Source organism: Pleurodeles waltl, unplaced genomic scaffold (assembly GCF_031143425.1).
Source record: "Pleurodeles waltl isolate 20211129_DDA unplaced genomic scaffold, aPleWal1.hap1.20221129 scaffold_121, whole genome shotgun sequence".
In the NCBI taxonomy this organism is placed as follows: domain Eukaryota; kingdom Metazoa; phylum Chordata; class Amphibia; order Caudata; family Salamandridae; genus Pleurodeles; species Pleurodeles waltl.
This window is the reverse complement of record NW_027149827.1, coordinates 842,864-864,128: the sequence shown is the minus strand read 5'-3', so window position 1 is coordinate 864,128 and position 21,265 is coordinate 842,864. Positions and strand designations below refer to the sequence as shown.

Genomic DNA, 21,265 nt, shown 5'->3' with positions numbered 1-21,265 from the left:
TTGGGGAATTTTAAATCACCCTTTTTTTCTAGCAAGAGGTTGCACGACATGAAGCCCAAATTCCAGCAGATCAATGGGTGGCATACTATGAATATATGTTTAAGAAACAATGTAGTCTAACATCTGATGTAACTGATAAAGCTGATCCCATGTGGCAGGTTGACCTTACCCAGGAATCCACCATAGCCTTTGAGGTAAAAGGCATCTTAGCAGCACTAGGGAAATGTGGTGGAGGGAAGGCACTGGGTTCAGATGGCGTACCAGTTGGTGTATTAAATCAAAATCAATTCTGGGCGCCTCTTCTGACAAATGTATTCAAGGGTATATCTTCATGTCAAATAACGGAGTCCTGCAAAATGGCCATAATTTCGACAATCTTTAAAAAGGAGACTGGGAATTACCATCTTGTTATAGGCCTATATCTTTAATAAGCTCCAGCTGAAAATCCTGGGAAATGTACTCCTAGCTCGGCTGGAATCTCGGGTCACAGAGCATAATATTTTGTCTAACATACAATATGGTTTTAGACCTGGTATTGGTGCTGTTGATTAGTGCCTAAACTTGTATCTTCTAACAGGTAAATTCATAATGGCGAAGGAAGGGTAGCTACACTTATCATTTATTGATTTATCCTGTGCCTTTGATATTGTGAATCGGTCAACGCTCTGGTCACTGATGGAGAAGAATGGGGTTGAATTGGAAATGCTTATTTTAATCAAATGTTTACACCAATGCTTAAGTCTATTGTGGTAGCTCGGGTGAAACAACTTCTTGTATTATTTCTTTCTGTGGGGTGAGACAGGGTTGCATTCTTGCCCCCTTTTTATTTGCATTATATATGAATGGAATTGCCAAATATTAGGCAGAAGTTGTGTAGGATATCCCCTATATAGATTCCCAACCAATCTCCATTCACCTCTTTGCAGACAATGCTGTCCTCATACACCGCACGGCTAACAGTCTTCAAATATTATTAGATTCTTTTCACTCTTTTATGGGTGATTTGGATTTAAAAGTGAATTACCTTCATCATGGGGAATGCCACATTGGAAAAAAATGAAAGATTTGAATTATTTGGGGATTATTTTTTGTTTCAGTTTTAAATGGAACTCACTTTTGAATAAATGAGGTGCAACCCTTTCAAAAACACAGAGAGGCTATTTTTAGATTTTCACGCAGTTTTGGTAGGATGCCCATTAAATAAATGCTGACTCTATATAAAACTAAAAGCATTTCTGCCAGGTCCTATGAGGAAAGTCTATGGGGATACCCAAGTCAGTCTGCCTTTCAACAGGCAGAGAATAGTTTCATTTGTAGACTACTAAATGCTTCCAGTGGGAGCTGCAACCCTCGTATGCCATGTAGAATTAGGATTGGGGTATCTAGAAAATCAGTCGACACTTGCTCCGCTTTTGCTATGGATCAAATCTTGGTTTAATTTTGGAGACGCGGTTAGTTAGGTCTTGTATTATTGATTGTCTCACTTTAGATAGTGTGGCTTACATTCCCCTGAATTACTTATCTGAGACAAAATCTCGAGGCCATAGGTCTCAAGGATTTGTTCAACCACCTTTATCAAATCACCAGTTCATGTAAGGAGGAGGTTAATTCACTCTTTCTAATATATTGTACAGATGTAAGATTAAGGAGGGCCCAGTCCATGGTTTCATTAAAAAGGCATATCAAGATTGCGACTACAAATTGTGTGGAACCGTATATCTCTTTTGAATAGCGAACCCCATATATCATAGTTATCTTAACCTTTTTAGGTGGTCTGATTCACTATAAGGTACTTTTCCCCCAGTGTAATACCTGTAAATATGTTTTACCTCTGTGTAACTGTGACCATGTTTCCACACAAAGCACAAGCCACTTTACATTTGTGTCCTATATATAGAGTTTTTAGGCGGGAGTATTTAATTCCTATTTTATAGAAAACTAATTTAAGAATATATAAAAAACACTTGATCTTTTTACAGAAAATCTCTAGTACAGAAATATGTCTTGCAGTATAAACTTTATTAGGAGGGTTCGTGAAAGAAGGAAAAGATATGAATCATTGTCTTTATGATTACATGGTAAAGAGGTATTTTCTCCAAGACTGGTGTAGTGCTGATAGCTGTGACTTATGATTTTGTTTATTATGGTTTTAAAATCTGTATTCATAAAAATGTATCTTGATTTTAGCAAACATATGTTTTACATATTTAATAAGGAAGGAAAATGTATGTATGCATATTTGCATGACTTTTGTGGCCAATAGCCTGAATAAAGTTAATTGACTTGACTTAAAGTAGACAAAAGAAATGGAACATCAGTTAGCTCGAAACCTAGCTGCCTTACCTCTAGACTGGGAGAAGAAAGGAAGATTGTGCATCCGGATGGAAGGATCTGAAACGGATAATGTGTTTGTGGGAAAAGGTGAATGGTAACACACTTTTGATGTCAGAGGGAACTATAAGTTCCATTTGGATGGGGAGGACGCTGTTAAACCTGGAGTTAATTTTGTTTGTGGAAAACATGCTTATTTTAGATTGCCAAAAGGATGATATGGAACATGTTAGTTGGGGATTGTTTTTCCTAAAACTTACCATGTGGAGCACTTTGACGATCCTCTTTGGACTCAAGTTTCTAGATCTAAGCGAGGTGTGAGTGCAGGAGAAGTGGAAGGAGACTTTTTTGGTGCTTTGATCCTGTCTGTTGGAGTGATTTTGAATTATTTAAAGTTTAGAAGGCTGAAAAATATAGTGGATAAACTAGCCAGTAGTACTACTGGAGTGTTACTGGTCATAGATTCGGAGCGGACTGCGATCAGATCAATGGTTTTGCAAAATTTACTTGCCTTAGACATATTGCTCACAAAAGAAGACGGAGTCTGTCGGACGCTTAAGGTCTAACAATGTTGTACCTTAATTCCGCGTAAAAGTAAGGATTTGCAGAGGTATATCCAGAATATTTCAGGGTTGATAAAAGATTTGAAAGAGTTGGAAGCGACTGGTGCATGAGAAGAATGGAAATGGATATTCTGCTATAGATAGAAGGTTCAGAAATTTAGGAAGTGGAATTGTATGGCTTGTGTTGAGACCATTGCTGATTATTTCCATAGTGGTAATAATTCTGTTGATTGGATACAACATTTTCTAAGGAATGAGGATTCAGCAAAGCAGAAAGAAAGCAGAGGTTGAGTTGGAAGAAAGTCAGAGTGAATATTACAATGACATGAAGCGTTTGGAAGAACCCAGGCGAAAGCTGTTCAGAATTACTAGGTTTTAGAGTCTCATTCAAGAATGAAGTGGGTTTGTGATGATGTTACGCATCAGAGGTAGGGTTGAAGGAGCATAAACTGGCTACTCCATTATGCTTCCTAAAAACATGTAACATGTAAGACAAATAGTTAAACATAGTGCACTGAAATAGATCAGTAAAAGTGCACAATGAAAGTTAGTGTTTTATGCAAGCCACATTTAATACTTGTTTGCAAGAATGACAATTTTATAGTATATGTTAGCCTTCATAATTTTTTTAAATCAACAAGGAAGGCATTTAAAACATATTTGAACTAAAGTATATTCATGTTCATTATAGTTGGTTGGAGTGAAGGCCGCATTCTTTTTTAACGTTCTAATCTTCAACGTGAAAGCTTGTTTTTCAAAAGCTGCAGGTGCTGACATTAACTAGGAACTCGTTGTGCACAAGAGATCAGAGGGTCTGAAAGAACCGCTACCAGACGAAAGGAGTATCCTGGCACTAATAGCTATAGCTTTTTAAATTTGAGAATGCAGGGGTGTATCAAGGTTGGGTGTCGAAGGCTTCGGACGACTAAAGGGTTAATGATAATTGATTTGCAGCTTTCTTTTTCCAAATGAGGGTTTTTGTTATGATATCATCAAACCTGGGAAAAACTACGAGTTAAGTGGGGTTAGAAGGAGAGCGATTCAGATTCTCTCTGCCCCTTGCTTAGAGCAGACCTTCTGCGGTACAGACCTCATGTTTTCTAAGTGGCTTTATTCCACCGCACCTCTCCTGAACAGAATCTTCTACTGAAGATGTGTTTGCTAACCTATCAGAATATTCCTTTAGTATTAGAATACTTTAGGCGCTAGATTCAATGGTTTGGCAAGAGAACTTCATTTTGTTGCTTCAATTCAATATTGTACAACATCTTAATTCTCCATTGGTGGTTTTGTAGATATATACTATGGTTTTGAGATTCACCTATGTAACTTTGGCTTTGAGTCTGCAATAAAGGCCTTTGAAAATTAAATTTGAACTCTGAGGTTTAAAGTGTGACTATTAAGTTGCACTGTGATTGGTTTGAAAAATTTGGTAAAATTACTTCTTCACCCCTTGGGACAGAGAAGAAAAGATTAATCAGACCCCAGATGAAAAGATAGGGTCCCAGGCTCCATCAATGCTTAAGAGAAAGAGGTTTTATATTTTGAGTGCCTAACCATCGTATGTCCTGATACGTTTCATAGTAAAAATAATTTCACAATGAAAAAAATGCCTTTATGAATTAGGCATCAAGAGTTTCTATACCTACTCTACTGCAACTAATCGTAGTGTAAGTTGTCGGGTCCTTTCACGTTTTAGGTGGGAACATGACATTTGTTGAAAAGGGTGTTTGCATAAGGTTTATTATCTCCTCTTCATTTCCTTGCCCCAGTTGTTACATCATCATCAGTGTTCACATCCTAGAGACAGGCAGTCGGGATGGACTGACAGTGCCCTACAGGGTGGTCTGACAGGCCAGTGTGTGGACTAATTTTCTGGCTGTTTGCAGGCCTGCTTATGGTTTGCTGTGCCGGTTTTATTGTTGTTTAGATTCATATTAAAACATACATCACCTGCAGCAAACTCAAATCCATGCCGTCTTCCATACTTTGCAAAAAACCTATACAGTGTGTCTTTACAAGCTCAAAACTGCCTCCATTTTCAAACATGGGCACCTATTTTTGCTATCTATTTAACTAGTGGGGCCACATTTATTTTGATGCCTGGGCCTATTGTCAGTCCCAGTTGGACCCATTAGGCAGTCAACTGCCTAAGTAAAAGAAACAAAGTTTAAATTCTTCCTCGTCGAGGAGTACCTATAAAGGCAACCTCTGTTATGCCATTAATGGAGTTTGACCAATGACTTTGTGTTTCACCACTGCGCATATTAGTTGCTCAATGTTCACCAGTAGCACATTGTATGTTTTGTTCAGTTGAGCCGCCTATTGGCCTTGACATGGCATTAGCCATTACTTTCTGTATTCAGTTTAGCCACCTATGGGCTTTGACATTGCATTAGCCATTACATTCTGTATTCTGCCTATTGGCTTTGACATGCTGTATTCAGTCTAGCTGCCTATTGGCTTTGACATGATATTAGACATTGCATTTTGTATCCAGCTTAGCTGCCTATTGGCTTTGACATGATATTATATATTACATTTTGTATTCAGCTCAGCTGCCTATTGGCTTTGACATGATATTATACATTGCATTTTGTATTCAGCTCAGCTGCCTATTGGCTTTGACATGATATTATACATTGCATTTTATATTCAGCTCAGCTGCCTATTGGCTTTGACATGACATTAGACATTGCATTTGATATTTAGGTTAGCTGCCTATTGCCTTTAACGTGGAGATAGACATTGCAGTTGAGAATCCAAGCTGTATTTTTCCAAGCTGTGTTTTTGCACAAGATGAACCAAGCTGTTTTCTTCTCACAGTAGACTAGACCTGATAAGAGAGGGTACATTGGGTGTTTTTCTCTCTGCTTGAGCTTGGGAAGAGGAGCAGTCTAGGAGATTTGGCCAGTCTCCAAAGGCTTGCGTAGTCTTCCCGAGTCTGAGAGGAGGGGGCACACCTTTGTAACGGATGTCACAGGCTTCAGAGAATTAGATTCGAATCTGCCTGACTTCGTACTGGAACTAGGCGCCAGTTGCCAGTATCCCGTGTGGGTAGATAAATCTCTTTCTCGCAGCTGACAGGAGTCATCAGCTTGCAGACCCTAGAAAGATGAAGCTGTAAATAGTTTCTCACACGGTGAAGTATTTGTTTTGCTTTGCATTCAATGTCTTATAAATATAACCTGCTGTGTACATTGCAACTGTGTTTTCATTGAACGTGTGCTTGAAATCGAATAATTTGTCTCTTACGAAAATGCGGTTGGGGAAGAATTAACAACAATAAAAGTCTTCTTTGAACTCAGAAGTGCATTCTTGATATGCTATGTAAGTGCTGAAAACGAGATAAGTACAGAAGCACTACATTTGGTACCAGGAGTGGGGTGGTTAAGGGGTGTTGACGAATTAATAGATTTCTACGTGCACACTTTAAAAGTGTAATTGTTTTTGTTGTTTGGAGAATTACAGAAATAGTTTTTTGTTGTTTGGAGAATCACAGAAGCACGGCAGACCATGTTTGAAAATGCATGTGTTGTTAAACTGCCCGATGGTGCTATGAAAAACTGTGAATTGTTTTCTATTGTTTGGAGAATCACAGAAGCACGGCAGACCATGTTTGAAAATGCATGTGTAGCTAAACTGCCTGATGGTGCTTTGAGAAATATTCTTTGTTGTGATGAAGCATATTTAGAAAATGTGCCTTTTGGAAGCAATGATGACAGAAAGGTTAGGATACCTTTATCTGCTTACAGAGAAATGCAGGAGAAATGTAGGCAGTTGGAACATGAAAATGAGAATTTACGTGAGCAAATTAGCCAGAATACATTAATTCAAGATAATGATGAAAGTTATATAAATACTGTTTTAGAAGAATCTTTCTTTTCCCATTCTAGTAATGAGGGGGTTAAGACAGCTTCGGGCTGCTCTGAGACTCCGTGTGAGCCAGGTTTTTTGGCAGTCAAAGTGCATTCCTTAACTGATAACACGGACGAGAATGAGAGAGCTCAGAATGCGATTTACGAGTTACCGTGGCAAAATGCACAAGTAAAAGGAAAGATTTTAGAGCTTCTTACTGTTTGCACTAAGCAAGAGACACCGAGTTTCATTAGCTTGTTTGATTTTTGGAAACAGAATAGCCCTCATTTGAGTGAAATCCTAACACTTTTGTATATGGTCACTGGTAAAAATTATATGCAGTTGCGCGCTTGTGATTTGGCAAATGAAATAATGCAGACTTTAGGTTTCTGCGCAGTGAAATTGAGTGTAAATACTGATTTACATGTAAATCAAGAACAAGGGAAGAAAATAGTGCCCCTAGCTAGGATCATACATTGGATCTGGTACTTGCAAGACAGGGCTAGAGTACCACAGGTAAAAGAGTCACTAGTGAAATTGTGTGCACCATTTGTCCACTGAAGATAAAAAGCATGTTTGTTTTACTAATGATTCATTGACTGAAATGTTGTTTTATGGCACAGGAGAAGGAACAGCGTTGTACAATGTGTGCCAGATTTTAAAGCAAGAGCTACGTGAGATGTGTCATTTTTACGCTGATTTTTGGTTCATTGCCAATGGTTTAGCAGTTTGTTTTTCCACATGGCTTGCACCTAACTGGTTCAATTCCCTTTCAGATGTTAAAGAGAAAAATTCAGAGAGAGAAGTGTACACCCAGAATTCTGCCTTAGTGGGGATGGCTAAGTGGGTGTCCCAGAAATGTGAACAGCTGGGAGAAAAAGCCACTTACAGGTGGGCAGAGATGAGAGAGATGCACATTCCCCTAGATTTGATAAAAACTGTGCAGCACGCACAAAAGCAATCTGTCATGCAAGCAGTCACAGAACAGTTGGGGAGAGGAAAGTTACCAGGACAGAAATGGCAAATTGATCAGGTTTTAGGGAGAGTGATTGCTGCAAATTACCAAGGAGAAATCGAAATTATGCTGATAACTAGAAAAGAATCTGATTTATTGATACAAATTGGAGACAGAATGGCCCAAATTGTCAAAAGTGCAGTGAATGGAGGTTTGGTAAAGAAGGAGTCTGCCCCAGCCCTTCTGACAGTGCAAGAAAAGGGAAGCTGTGGTGCAGCAGATAAAAACCTCAGTGCTGATGTGTGGGTTGAAGCCCCAAGTGACCCTCCAGAATCTGCAGAAATTATAACAAAGGGCCCCAAAAACGTCCTGCTGATTATAAAACAGGGAAAGGAAGAGGAAGGGTACATTTTAAATGACAAATGTTATTTGCAAGAAAAGTCATACTTGTTTCTTTTGCAGATCCTACCACGTTTCGCCACTGTCCCTGAGTGTGCTGTGTGGTCCCCCTTCGGGTGTGTGCGTGTGGGGTCGGGGAAGGGACCGAACCCCCAACCTGAACCTGGCTGAGTAAAGTGCCAGCACCATGGATCCATTTTGCGCAAATGGCGCCTTCAGTTCAAGTTCAACTTGTTTGATTGCATTCTTCCACTGGAACTAAGCTGTGTTTTTTTCCTTCTCGTATGGAACTCTGACTTTCACTTATCTTCCAGCATACCTTTCAGGTGGACCGTGCACCTTTACATGAGTAGAACTCATGCCACATCAAATTGCTAACACTGTTGAATTAGAGACACTATACTCTCATTCACTCTTTTCTGTGTAGACGTATCTGATGTGAAAGGTTATGAGATCAATGTGTTAATTCACTTTCATTGCTTTACAGGGATTGTTTTGATCATTCAAATCTGACTTGCTGATAATATTTTTTTGTGCTAATGTTTTTTTTTTTTTTGTTTGAAACAAGAGATATGTGAAACAAAAATTCATTGGTCAAAGGATGGAATGTTATGCCATTAATGGAGTTTGACCAATGACTTTGTGTTTCATCACTGCGCATATTAGTTGCTCAATGTTCACCAGTAGCACATTGTATGTTTTGTTCAGTTGAGCCGCCTATTGGCTTTGACATGACATTAGCCATTACTTTCTGTATTCAGTTTAGCCGCCTATGGGCTTTGACATTGCATTAGCCATTACATTCTGTATTCTGCCTATTGGCTTTGACATGCTGTATTCAGTCTAGCTGCCTATTGGCTTTGACATGATATTAGACATTGCATTTTGTATCCAGCTTAGCTGCCTATTGGCTTTGACATGATATTATATATTACATTTTGTATTCAGATCAGCTGCCTATTGGCTTTGACGTGATATTATACATTGCATTTTGTATTCAGCTCAGCTGCCTATTGGCTTTGACATGATATTATACATTGCATTTTATATTCAGCTCAGCTGCCTATTGGCTTTGACATGACATTAGACATTGCATTTGATATTTAGGTTAGCTGCATATTGCCTTTAACGTGGAGTTAGACATTGCAGTTAAGAATCCAAGCTGTATTTTTCCAAGCTGTGTTTTTGCACAAGATGAACCAAGCTGTTTTCTTCTCACAGTAGACTAGACCTGATAAGAGAGGGTACATTGGATGTTTTTCTCTCTGCTTGAGCTTGGGAAGAGGAGCAGTCTAGGAGATTTGGCCAGTCTCCAAAGGCTTGCGTAGTTTTCCCGAGTCTGAGAGGAGGGGGCACACCTTTGTAACGGATGTCACAGGCTTCAGAGAATTAGATTCGAATCTGCCTGACTTCGTACTGGAACTAGGCGCCAGTTGCCAGTATCCCGTGTGGGTAGATAAATCTCTTTCTCGCAGCTGACAGGGGTCATCAGCTTGCAGACCCTAGAAAGATGAAGCTGTAAATAGTTTTCTCACACGGTGAAGTATTTGTTTTGCTTTGCATTCAATATCTTATAAATATAACCTGATGTGTACATTGCAACTGTGTTTTCATTGAACGTGTGCTTGAAATCTAATAATTCGTCTCTTACGAAATTGCGGTTGGGGAAGAATTAACAACAATAAAAGTCTTCTTTGAACTCAGAAGTGAATTCTTGATATGTTATGTAAGTGCTGAAAACGAGATAAGTACAGAAGCACTACAACGTCTTACCAAAATATTTCCCTTTTGTCAGTCTTTGGTAGGAGGCAGTCACCAGCTGCTTCTTGTCTATAGCCTCCTGCTTAAGTTTTGGGGCTTGTTTGTGCCTTTTTTCCTTGTTGATTGCAGTTTGTTTCTGTTGTTCACTGTGTTGCTGCATTTGCTAGCTTCCTGGGCCACTGCTGGGCTTATGGTCCTGGTTCTGCCAGCAACGTGTTTTGCTGCACACACACCTCATTCTACTGGGTTTGACTGGGGCCGATTTGATCTGGTACAGGAGTCTCACATGGGCTGTTCCAGCTCACAACAGGATTGGGCTATGATTATTTTCCTTGATGTCAAAGTGGGACTTCCGTCAGTTTACGTGGGTTGTCACCTCAGGTTGGGCCTTTACCAGTGTGCCATCTGCAGGGCTTGGGGCAAACATTCTCTGTGTGAGGTGATGGATGCTCCTTCGCAGATAGATATTGGCCAAATGCTTTGGGGCTGGCGGGTTGGAGGTAATGGGAGGGTAATAAAAGTTGACCAAACATCAGGATGGCAGAAGTATGCAAAACAAATAGGTATATAAAATAAGATTATGGGAAACTGTTAGATTACGAAAAAGAAGTATGAAAAAGGGGACGAGTATGGAGTTGCCTCCCTGTAAGGGGGAGATGAAGGGGGACAATCACCTTAATCCATGAGGGGAAAAAAAGATGAATTAAAGTGAAGCTATGTATCAGACGTTAATAAAAGCAATTAAAAAATAATTACTACAAAATGTATCTTTAAGCAATAATGTTCCTTAAAATGACACATGGAGTCCAGGCTGCATTGCTGGTCTTTGGACTTGAGGGACGTTGGCTCATTTCACAATGCTGGTGCCTCTTGTTTTGACCAGAGTGTGGCCCAGCTTTCCTGATGGGCTTTTTAGCTGGGCCTTCTCTAGATCCCTATTGGGTCTGCAGCTAGTGTTTAGGTTAGTTATCCTTGACAATGCTGTGGACCTTTCATGTTAGATATGGATACCTCCTGAGATGGGAGGCTGGTTGTAGGCCCTCTCTCCTGGATACTCTTTACTGGGCTTGGAACTGAAGTGTCACTGCTCTAAGTGTGGCTCTAGAGCACCTTTGCTACAGGTCAGGTGACTGCTGTTCTTTATTTCTTGTTGAGAGTAGGCTTTGGCCATCACCTGTGCTCCCTGATGGCTTGTGGGGTAGTATCATGTCTCCATGTTTCGTGGCATCTTGTTTAGTTTTGATGCATCACTGCCTCTCTGCTGGGCTTGAAGGGATTGTGTAGTAATAGTTCAAATGTTTGCCTTACTTTTCCCTTATTTCATGCTGGTCTTGGTCCCCAAGGTGTGCCTACTCTGTGGTGCTAGAGGATGCAGGAAAGGTAACCCCCATGCGCCCCCACAATTTTCGTGGAGGTCAGGCTTTTTTCCTTGAGCTTTGAGTTACCTTTGGGATGGTGAGATGTGTTATTTGTCTTCCTGGACCACGTCTCCTTGTCTCAGTGCTGAGCTTGGTGAGAGTTGGGTTGTGCTACTTAGGGCTTTATTAGGAGTGTAGCGGTCTACAGACTGCCACATTACAAGCCTGGCAGTCGAAACTGCCAGGGACCCATCAGCTATGCCAGGATCTTGGATCCCGGAGGTCTGGAGGATGGTGGTGGTCCTAATCTGCCAGGGCAGCGCTGCCCTGGGGATTATGACCCCCTGCTCCACCAGCAGTAGCACAGCCATGAAAAGGCTGGTGAGAATGGGTGCAGGGGCCTTCCTAACCAGCACTGTTGCAATGTTCACGGTCTGCTATGCAGACCGTGAACATTGTGAGAGTGCTGGTGCACCCTGAAGGTGACAGCATTGACGCCGGCTCGATTACGAGCCAGAGACTATGTGTAGCGTCTTCCCACTAGGTTGGTGGATGGAAACTTAGGTTTCGCCTGCCGACCTAGCAGGAAACCCATAATAGCTCTGGCAGGGAGGTTGATGCACAGGTAGCAGCCACCCCATTGGGAGTTTAGCGGACGGAGTTTTCTGCCCGCCAAACTCATAATGGGGCCCTTAGTCTACCGTTTGCTGGCACCTGGCTGGAATTGGGACTGGGATTATGGTTGCACTCCTTGACTGGGTGCAGGCAAGACACCTTCACTTCCTAATGGGCTTGGGCTTTGTGTGCCGATTGCCATGTTGTTGTTTCTGTCCATTTTGTCTATTAGGCTTGTCCTTAACTACTCTATTGGTATTGCTGGGTGACCAGGTGCTTGTTGGATGTTTTCTGTTTGCTCCCTATTCGGCTCAAGGTCTATTTTGCTTAGACACACGCCATATTTATGCTCATGAAGTTTAATGCCTTTCTGTCTCCTTTTTCTTGGGTGGACATTGGTGTCTGCTGTGGCTAGGAATGTGTAATGGTGCACACTAGTGCAGGAGTTGACTTTTTATTGAGGTTTTCACTCAATTTTTGTTGGACTTCTAAGCTGCATCCCTGTTCTTTCCACTCAGGGTTGATTCCCAACTATTTGCTGCTACGACATGCTGGTTCAGCCTTCTTGCTTTGGTTCTATCCCATTTGACTCCATTTTTGAGCTTTGGGTTTTAGAGGTGCTATGTCTTGCTCCTTTAGTTTGGGCTGCTGGGAAAGGGAAGTTTTATTTGGGTGTCCTTGTGCTTACTTGGTCACCTGTCTGTGTTTTTCGTGATCCCTATTGGACTCTGGGATTTTAGCTACTAGCCTGTTTTCTTCAGTAAATCTTCTTGCCCTTCACCTTAGTTTTGTGTTGGCTGCTGTAGATGGGGAGGTTGTGATGTTTCCACAGTTGTCTGACTCTTCCAAAGGGATTGCTTCTCTCAGTAAGTTGACCTTACCTTCTTTTGCTTATGTTATGTGGGCTGGTGACATTTTATGTTGGAACTGGACATTCACCAAGGTGCGTGAGGCCCATTTGTCCTTTTGAGGGGATTTGCTCATGCTTCTAGGTAGACTGGCTGGCCTTGGGTTGTCCTGGGTCAGGTTGTGTGCCCAACATTGGTAACTGGTTATGGACTGCCCTAAGAGGGCTTCCCCTAGACATTCCACCCTTTCTGGTTCGACACATTAGCATCCCAATTTGCCATTTTGTTGTGGGTTCTGGTGGAGGGCTACCCTGTGCTCCTTGCTGGCCTGGTGCTTGGTCTACCTTAGCTGTACAGTGCCTACTGTTGCCAATGACATAGCCAAATTGCCATGGGCACCAATGAAGAAAATGAAATGCCCTCCATCTCATTGTTTAGTAGTGAAAGCCAACCTTAATTTTAGTCTAGTGGGCCCATAACACTCCTGGTCCCCTGTGCCACTGCACCTGCTGCACTGTTGATAGCTACATTCTGCCTAACTAATACCTAAACGTCATCACATTCTGTAGGGCTGCTTTGGTAGTTGTCTCATGAGTATTTTATGTAATTAGTCCTTTAAAGGCACCCATAAATGGTTTTGTTGGCCCCGTAGGCAGCAGAGTATCACTCGCCACAGTGTAGACTCACCTCATGATGATGTATGAATGGGGAAGAGGAACAGTATATAGGCTGCATATTTACATGATTATCTCCCCGAGAGAAAGAACATGCTTTTTACACATCTTGGAAATTATCGTCCTAGTTTGATTGCACATCTGAGTTTTAAGTGAAACATACCTTTGTGGTACCAATCGCTACAAAGTCTTGAAACAGGAAAGCTGAACATACATCATATGACTTATTACGTTGTGAAAACAAACAGGAAACACCAGAGGATTTTAGCTTGGGAAGCAACAAACAGTGAAAAGAAGTGCTGGCACTCAACTAAGACAATCCAAAGCAAACACAACTAAACTAAAGGGATAGTTTAAACGTGAAGCAGACATTAAATACTATCCAGCCATAGTTTTAATGTCAAATTACATTATGGATCAAAGGACTCACATAGAACACACAGTGCCTCAGTCGAACCCTAAAAAGTTGGTTCTGCTGAAGTCCTGAGGCTCTGCTGCTGCATTCATTTCTGTTTGTCCCGACTCCTCCTCTCTGTGTGAGGGATTAAATGTACAGTGTTGTACCATTAGTGCTTTGAAGAAAGTCAACAATATGTAGCATTTTAAACCCCAAACTAAACTAGCATCAAGCACAAACATGTAAAAATGAAAGCAAAAAAGCCAAAGCACTAAAAATAAATATAGCCAAAATTAAAATCACACTGGAAGGGAAGGAATGTGCTGAAAGTACTACAAGCCACCACCAGTCAATAACTGATAAATGATCTTGTTTACGTTCTACCAATCCCACAGTCTCAATGCATGCTGATGCTCAATTAGCAAGACAAACATTTCTTCTTTTTTGGAAAAAAAATGTTTTGATGCTTTTCCTTCGAAACTATAAAACTATAAAAACATGGAAGATGGCAGAAGAGCATTCAAAGGAGTGACAGTAAATTCAGGCAAAGTACTAAGATGGTCACACTGAGCCTTAGGGCTAAAACTGCCACGAGAAAGCCTAGAACACAATTTAATCAAGGGATATCATAAAATAATGAAGGTCACTATATGATTGCAAAGAACAAATTAAATAGGGTGCGAAAATATGCATATATTGGTCTTGAAAATATTTTTAAGTTTTATTTGAAGTCATAGAAAACCACAGCACTGGTTACAAACACTTAAAACAGAATGAGCAGAGAACATTGTTCGATAGCAGTAAAGGGTCATCAACTATTTCTCAAAGCTTCTTAATTAATATTAAATGCTGTTAATTATCTTTTTTGCTTTTGAACATCTAGATTAGCCAGTCATTTTGTGGGCGCAGTGATAGAATATCAATATACTGCTCTTCTCTAACTGCAAGGCTAGGCTGCAACCTCTTCCGACTAGCAACACACACATTTTACCAATAGGCTTGCAATATCTGCACTACATACTTGTTTGGGTGTACTTTATTTCTCATACTAGATAATGATATATAACTACCAAAAACATCAAAGATAGCTAGTGTGTAAAAATGTAGTATGACCACAACAAATTATTGGAATGATCTACGGATGTATGTGATGGAGTCTGATGGCAATAATGGTTAATTTAAATATCATAGTGCCATTAGGCACAATTCACAATGCACAATTCCACTCATATGATCAGATCATCCGGCTATTCCATTTTCGGTCTTCTATTCAACACCTACTGGGTTTCATCCCCAGGCCCAGCCTGCGCAAGATAACCAGTCAGCGAAAGTGACAACTTCCAGTTGCACTCAAGCTTTAATGGATAGCAGACTTAGTTTAGATGGGTGTGTGGAAGATAATCTCTTTCTAGAAACTGGATTGTTGGTGCGTTAGATCAAATTTCCCCTGTATCTCAATGGTCTTTTCTGCTGAATGGTTTAATGAAGAACTCATTAGGTTGAAAAAGATTATTAATTGGCTGGAAAGCTTATGGAAGTGGGCATATGATCCAGACAGTAAAACTATATGGTGGCACTCAAGCAATATCAGCAACATATTAAGCAGGTTTGTCAACACTATTATTCCAATAAAATTCAATCAGCACAGAAGTCTTCACAAGAAGTGTTTGCCACTGTAAATCGCTCACTTCTTTGTCCAGAATGTCAGCATCTACCATACCTTCAGAGGAGGGCCGTAACACCCTCACTCAGAGTTGTTTGGACAAAGTGGCAAGGATTTATGACTCCCAGTAGAGGTTTGAGAATCTGCCTGCCCATCCCACAGCACAGAGGCAGCCCTGCTGTTAGCCTCAGAATCCATTCATCAAATTCTGGTTGCATGAGACAGTCACTCTCTTGATCTCAGGGCGGCATTCAACACCATATCACATAATTCGCTTATTGAGTGCCTATGGAGATGCGGTGTTGGTCACACAGTCTTATGCTGGGTAGCATCCTTTCTTCAGGGACGCACATTACAGGTGTGTCAAAAACCATTCTATTTGAGGGTGTTCAATCTACAGCAAGGAGTTCCTCATGGTTCCTCCATGTGTGCTACTTTATTTAAACTATACATGCTTTCCCTGCCCCAGATTATGTAACACAATGTGTTTACAGTAATCACCTATGCGGATGATACTTGTAGGAGGTTGCTGGGTGGATGGAGCACAATTCTCTAAAACTGAACGCAGGGAAGGCAGAGATCCTGATCATGGGCAAACAACCCAACATTTGGGTGACCTCTTGATGGTCCCAAACCCTTTGCCTGTTAACTGTTCCTCAACCCAAGTTGAAAAACCTGGGCATATAGTTTGATCAGAAACTGTCCCTTGACAGCCAAATCACAGCTTTGGTTTGGAAATGCTTTGGAGTCCTTAAAACCTTGAAAAAGATCCTGATGTGCTCCCAGAAACTGCAAGGAAAACTGTGATCCAGGCCTTAATTATTTCGAGGCTGTACTACTGCAACTTGCTGTATCTAAGGGAATCACAGTCTTGCATGATGCGTCTTTCAATGAGTGCAGAATGCAGCAGCTCACTTACTGGTTAATCTTTGAAATCGTGTCTCCCTGGGATCCTCACTTGCCAAGTAATAATGGCTCCCGGTGAATAGGAGGATCTCATTTAAGGAATTATGCTAATGTTATAAAGTTCTGTCATACAGTGGCCCTCTGTATATGCAGCGTTTCAAAACTCTGGAACTTGTTGCCTGTGTCTGTTCAACAGGCCCCTTCAGAACTCCTTTTCAGAAAGAGATTGAAGACTTACTTCTTTAGACAGTACTGATTTTCTGAGGTAGTGAGTGTTTGGCATATAGGAGCCTGAAGTTTAACTGTGGGACACCTAGTTTGGAGGAAGCTATGCGCTCCAGATGTTCTATTATTATTATTGCTTTTGTTATTATTATTATTATTATTATATCAAACCTTTATTTGTATTCATCTATTTTCTTCATCTTTCCAGCACAGCCTTGGGCCGGTCACAACCCCCCAGCCGCTCCACAGCCTTCCTGCCTTCTAACCACATTCTCTTCAGCATGTCTTCCCACCCAAGCCCCTCCCACACCCCAGGAAATAAAATGTAGGCCGCAGTTCGGCCGCACCACTTGTGCATCAAAGCAAGTCCATCTGTGCCTGTCCCTACCTGGACAGCCCAAGAATCCCTTGTGATTCCTCTGCTACACCACCAAGGAGCTTCAGGTCCTGAACATTGGACCCCACAACAACAGCTGCTTCACGGCCTCCCCATGATCGCCTAAAGGACCTTTCAGCTGACAGCACTGCCACTTTACCTGCAAATGGGACCCACTGACCTACACTGATGCCCGCACTGCACCCTCAAAGAGGACTACGACCAGCCCAAAACATCTCCAGTGCATCCTGCTCAACACCTGCTCCCTATGCAAGCAAGCCAAGAAAATCTGGTACACCATCACCATCTACGACCTGGACATTGCTTTCATCCCCGAAACATGACCTACCCACTTCCTCAAACCCCAACATCCCACCCGCCACCCCTGCTGGCTACAAGATGATATACAGAGACCGCATTAACAAGCATGGCGGTGGCATCGCCATCATATTCATGGAATCCATCCAATGCACCATCACCGACGACAACGATAAGGCCTTCATGGAACACCTCAACTTCTAACTTCAGACCGTTGCCAGCACCACAATATGAGGCACCCTAATGTACAGACCCCTGTGACCACGCCCTGCCTTCTGAGATGCCATCATTAACCTCATTACCACCTCACCAGACTCCCTTTACTTCCTCCTGCTCGACAATCTCCATTTCCACCTCAACGACCACAAATCCACCTCCACCTCCCTTCTGGAGAACCTCAGCAACATAGACCTTGCCCAGCTGGTTACCAAACCCACGCACAAAGCAGGGCACACAATGGGCGCCATCTTCACGTCCAGCAAGGGAAACAAAATCACCCACATCATTTAACTCACCTGGACTGGCCATGACATTGTCCATTTCACCATCTCCAGTGCCCAGACCATCTCCAAGCACCCCCACTGAAGCTGGGGCAAGGCAAGTGATGCCCTATGAACACAGACTCTAGGCAACTCACAACCCGAGCCCACTGCAGACCTCAACCTGGTAATTCAGGACTTCACCACCTGGATCACCAAATGAGCTGACAGAGTGGTCCAACTGAAACCAGCTAAAATCAACACCTCCAAGCAAGCAAGATGGTACACACAAGAGCTCAGTGGCCAAAAGCAACTGCCAATGACCCAAAAATCCAAGGCGCATAACCAAAGACCCCTCCGACAGAGCAGCGCACAAGGCAGCCCTCTACAACTACCACTGTCACATCAAGGCAGCCAAGAAAGCAGCTATCACCACCTGCATTGACACCAAAGCCAACCACAGTAAAGAACTCTTCAAAACCATCAAGGAATTCTCCAACTCGACAGCCACAGAAACCACCACCCACCCATCTCAGGAACTCTGCAACACCCTCTCAAACTACTTCCACAGCACAATCACCACTATCTACAAAAATCTGACCCCCCCTCACTAACTGACCACTTCCAATCTTGACCACCTCCCACAATCGGATATCACCAGCACCAGGATAACCACCTGGTCTCCAATTACCACGCAGTCTACTGCAACCATCATGACTCAGGGACAGCCACTGAACCCCTGCCCCCACGTCTCTTCAACCTCGGAATCAAAACCATAAGCACAGAACTAACCAGTATCCTCAACATCTTCATTTCATTGGCAACCTCCCAGGACAGATGGAAGCATGCAGAGGTCAGACTCCTTGTAAGGAAACACTCTGCCGACTCCTGTGACCTCAAAAATTATACACAGATATCCCTGCTCCCCTCTCCTGTCAAAGTACTCGAGTAAGCCTTCAATCAACAGCTCCACAAACACCTAGAACAAAGCCATCTTCTCTAGACCTCACAACCTGGATTCCCAGTCAACCACAGCAATGACACTGCACTGATCACCGCCACAGATGACATCAGGATCTTTCTCAACCAAGACGCAACGTCACTCAGGGAAACCAAGACCACCTGCCCTGGAGTCTGGAGCACCAGTACCTGCCTGCTCGCCAAGACCAGTGTGCCCGTGAGCGAGAGGAGCGTGTTGGAGGGAGCAAGATACAGATTGAAGCCCAGGCATGAGAGTCTCCTGAGCAAGGTGTAAAGAGCAGTGCCGTACTAATCCGGGCATCTTCCCATGTGCAGTTTTGCGAGTATGGCGACCCCATATGCCAGGAAGTGCCATAGTGCACCAAGGATAAGTGCTGCACCGATCGGGCTGTCACCCATGTGGAGTATTGTGAGTTTGACATCCATGTATGCCAGGTGGTTCCACCATGCATTGAGGTCTAGTGCTACACTGACAAGACCATTGCTTGGGTGCAGCATGGTGAGCCTGGTAACCCTGTAAGCCAGAAGGGTCCACCGTGCACCAAGGTCAAGTGCTGCTGTGATGAGACTCTCACACAAAAAAAAAAAAAGACTGCTCAGTTTTGGGCGGCAGCACCACCGATTATGAGGAACTGAGTCAAGTCCCAAACCATGTGGCAGCTGTTGGCCTAACCCTTTGGGACAGGTAGCAGCACCTCATAGATCCTGTAGGTAGATGTGGTTTAACCCCTCTGGGAAGTTCTGGTAGAAACAGATCGTGCCCTGTTCTGTCAGTTACACCGTGTGCCTGGGAACTGTCCAGGCCGCATTGATCAGGCCGTAGTTTGTGTGTAGAATATTTGCAGTGACGCCATATCCCAGGAGGGCCTGCGGGAGAGGCATCCTGAGGCCAGCAAGACCCAATAAGGGATGTTCATTGGAGTGACCCCGTATGCCAGGAGGGGTCACTTGAAGCGCTGAGGCCAGAGGTTCGGGCCATTGCCCGTGACGCCCAAGTGGTGCTATGACCAAGACGTGGGGAGATTCATGCCCAAGGATGTCCAAGGACAGAAAAGACGTCATCATAGCCCCGCCAGAGCAAGGAGACTAAAAAAGAGAGAAACGACTTACCACGTGTGGCTGGAGCCATGCAACTCCGATCTCCAGGACACTGGTGAGCGCAGCTAAACATGGAGCCAACACCTGCGAGGAGCTGTGTGTGTGTGTGTGTGTGTGTGTGTGTGTGTGAACACGAGCAGCCCAACTTTGCTGATCTGAGCAAGGACCACACTGCACTGCTGACAGATGTCATGCCACCAGGTAAGCTGGGAACTTGGTCTACGGAGCCCTGGGGGATATATCTCATTTAGTTTTTAGAACCCTACTTGACACTAAGTGACTACATCTTATTGACTGAGTCTGAGAGCGGGATACCCTGTGAACAAGCCTAGTAGTTTCCATTCCCTGGATGTTGCTGCATGTGAATGGGTAATAACAGAACACTTGTTACAGAGGCGTTAGTAGCTCGGATAGTGGCCTGACAACTAGTGTGTCCACCTCAAGGGGGACCAGTGTTATTGCTTTTTGAGTGTTCTTTGCCTTTGCATGTGTGGATTTAGAATTAAAATTCTTCTTTTATACAAAATAATGAAATACAAAATAAGTATTTGATGAGATGTTGATTTATTGTGTCTGCTGCTTTAACATTGAGTTATGAGTTGTTCTCACTGATGTGTATCTACAGTTCCCTCCGAGGGAGCCTTGACTGTTCGAGCGACGCTACCTAACGGACAGTCAGGTGCAGGAGGGGGCGCTTTACCCAGTTGAGTGGGATTCACAGTTGGGTGGGTCCTGGGACATCAGAAGTAAAAGGCCTCAACCACCTAGATTGGGCTCAGTAACTCCTGCTTGGCCATGGCCCTCTGAACGGGGTTCTGATGGCCTACACGAGCCCTCTAGAGGTGCAAATTTGTACATATGGCCTTAAATTATATTCCCACGCTGATGACACACAACTGCTTCTTAGAGACTGAGGGGGTCATTCTGACCTTGGCGGACGGCGGAGGCCGTCCGCCAGGGTACCGCCGTCAGAACACCGCACCGCGGTCAAAAGACCGCGGCGGTGATTCTGAGATTTGCCCTGGGCTGGCGGGCGGCCGCCAAAAGTCCGCCCGCCAGCCCAGGGCAAATCAACCTTCCCACTAGGATGCCGGCTCAGAATTGAGCCGGCGGAGTGGGAAGGTGCGACGGGTGCAGTTGCACCCGTCGCGTATTTCAGTGTCTGCTAGGCAGACACTGAAATACTTTGTGGGGCCCTCTTACGGGGGCCCCTGCCGTGCCCATGCCATTGGCATGGGCACAGCAGGGGCCCCCAGGGGCCCCGCGGCACCCCCTACCGCCATCCTGTTCCTGGCGGGAGAACCGCCATGAACAGGATGGCGGTAGGGGGTGTCAGAATCCCCATGGCGGCGGAGCGCGCTCCGCCGCCATGGAGGATTCTGACGGGCAGCGGAAAGTCGGCGGTACACCGCCGGCTTTCCGCTTCTGGCCGCGGCTGTACCGCCGCGGTCAGAATGCCC

General features: G+C 43.4%; 1 protein-coding gene across 1 annotated transcript in view; it reads right to left on the bottom strand.

The window, feature by feature from the left end:
• LOC138273927 (clathrin coat assembly protein AP180-like) overlaps window positions 1-14,034 on the bottom strand; it is a 105,783-nt gene extending 91,749 nt beyond the window's left edge. Inside the window, exon 1 of the mRNA XM_069218913.1 lies at window positions 13,820-14,034. Within this exon, the coding sequence (XP_069075014.1) occupies window positions 13,820-14,001 (182 nt within the window). The 5' untranslated portion in view covers window positions 14,002-14,034. The remainder of the gene's footprint in view (window positions 1-13,819) is intronic.
• Window positions 14,035-21,265: the final 7,231 nt, after the last annotated feature.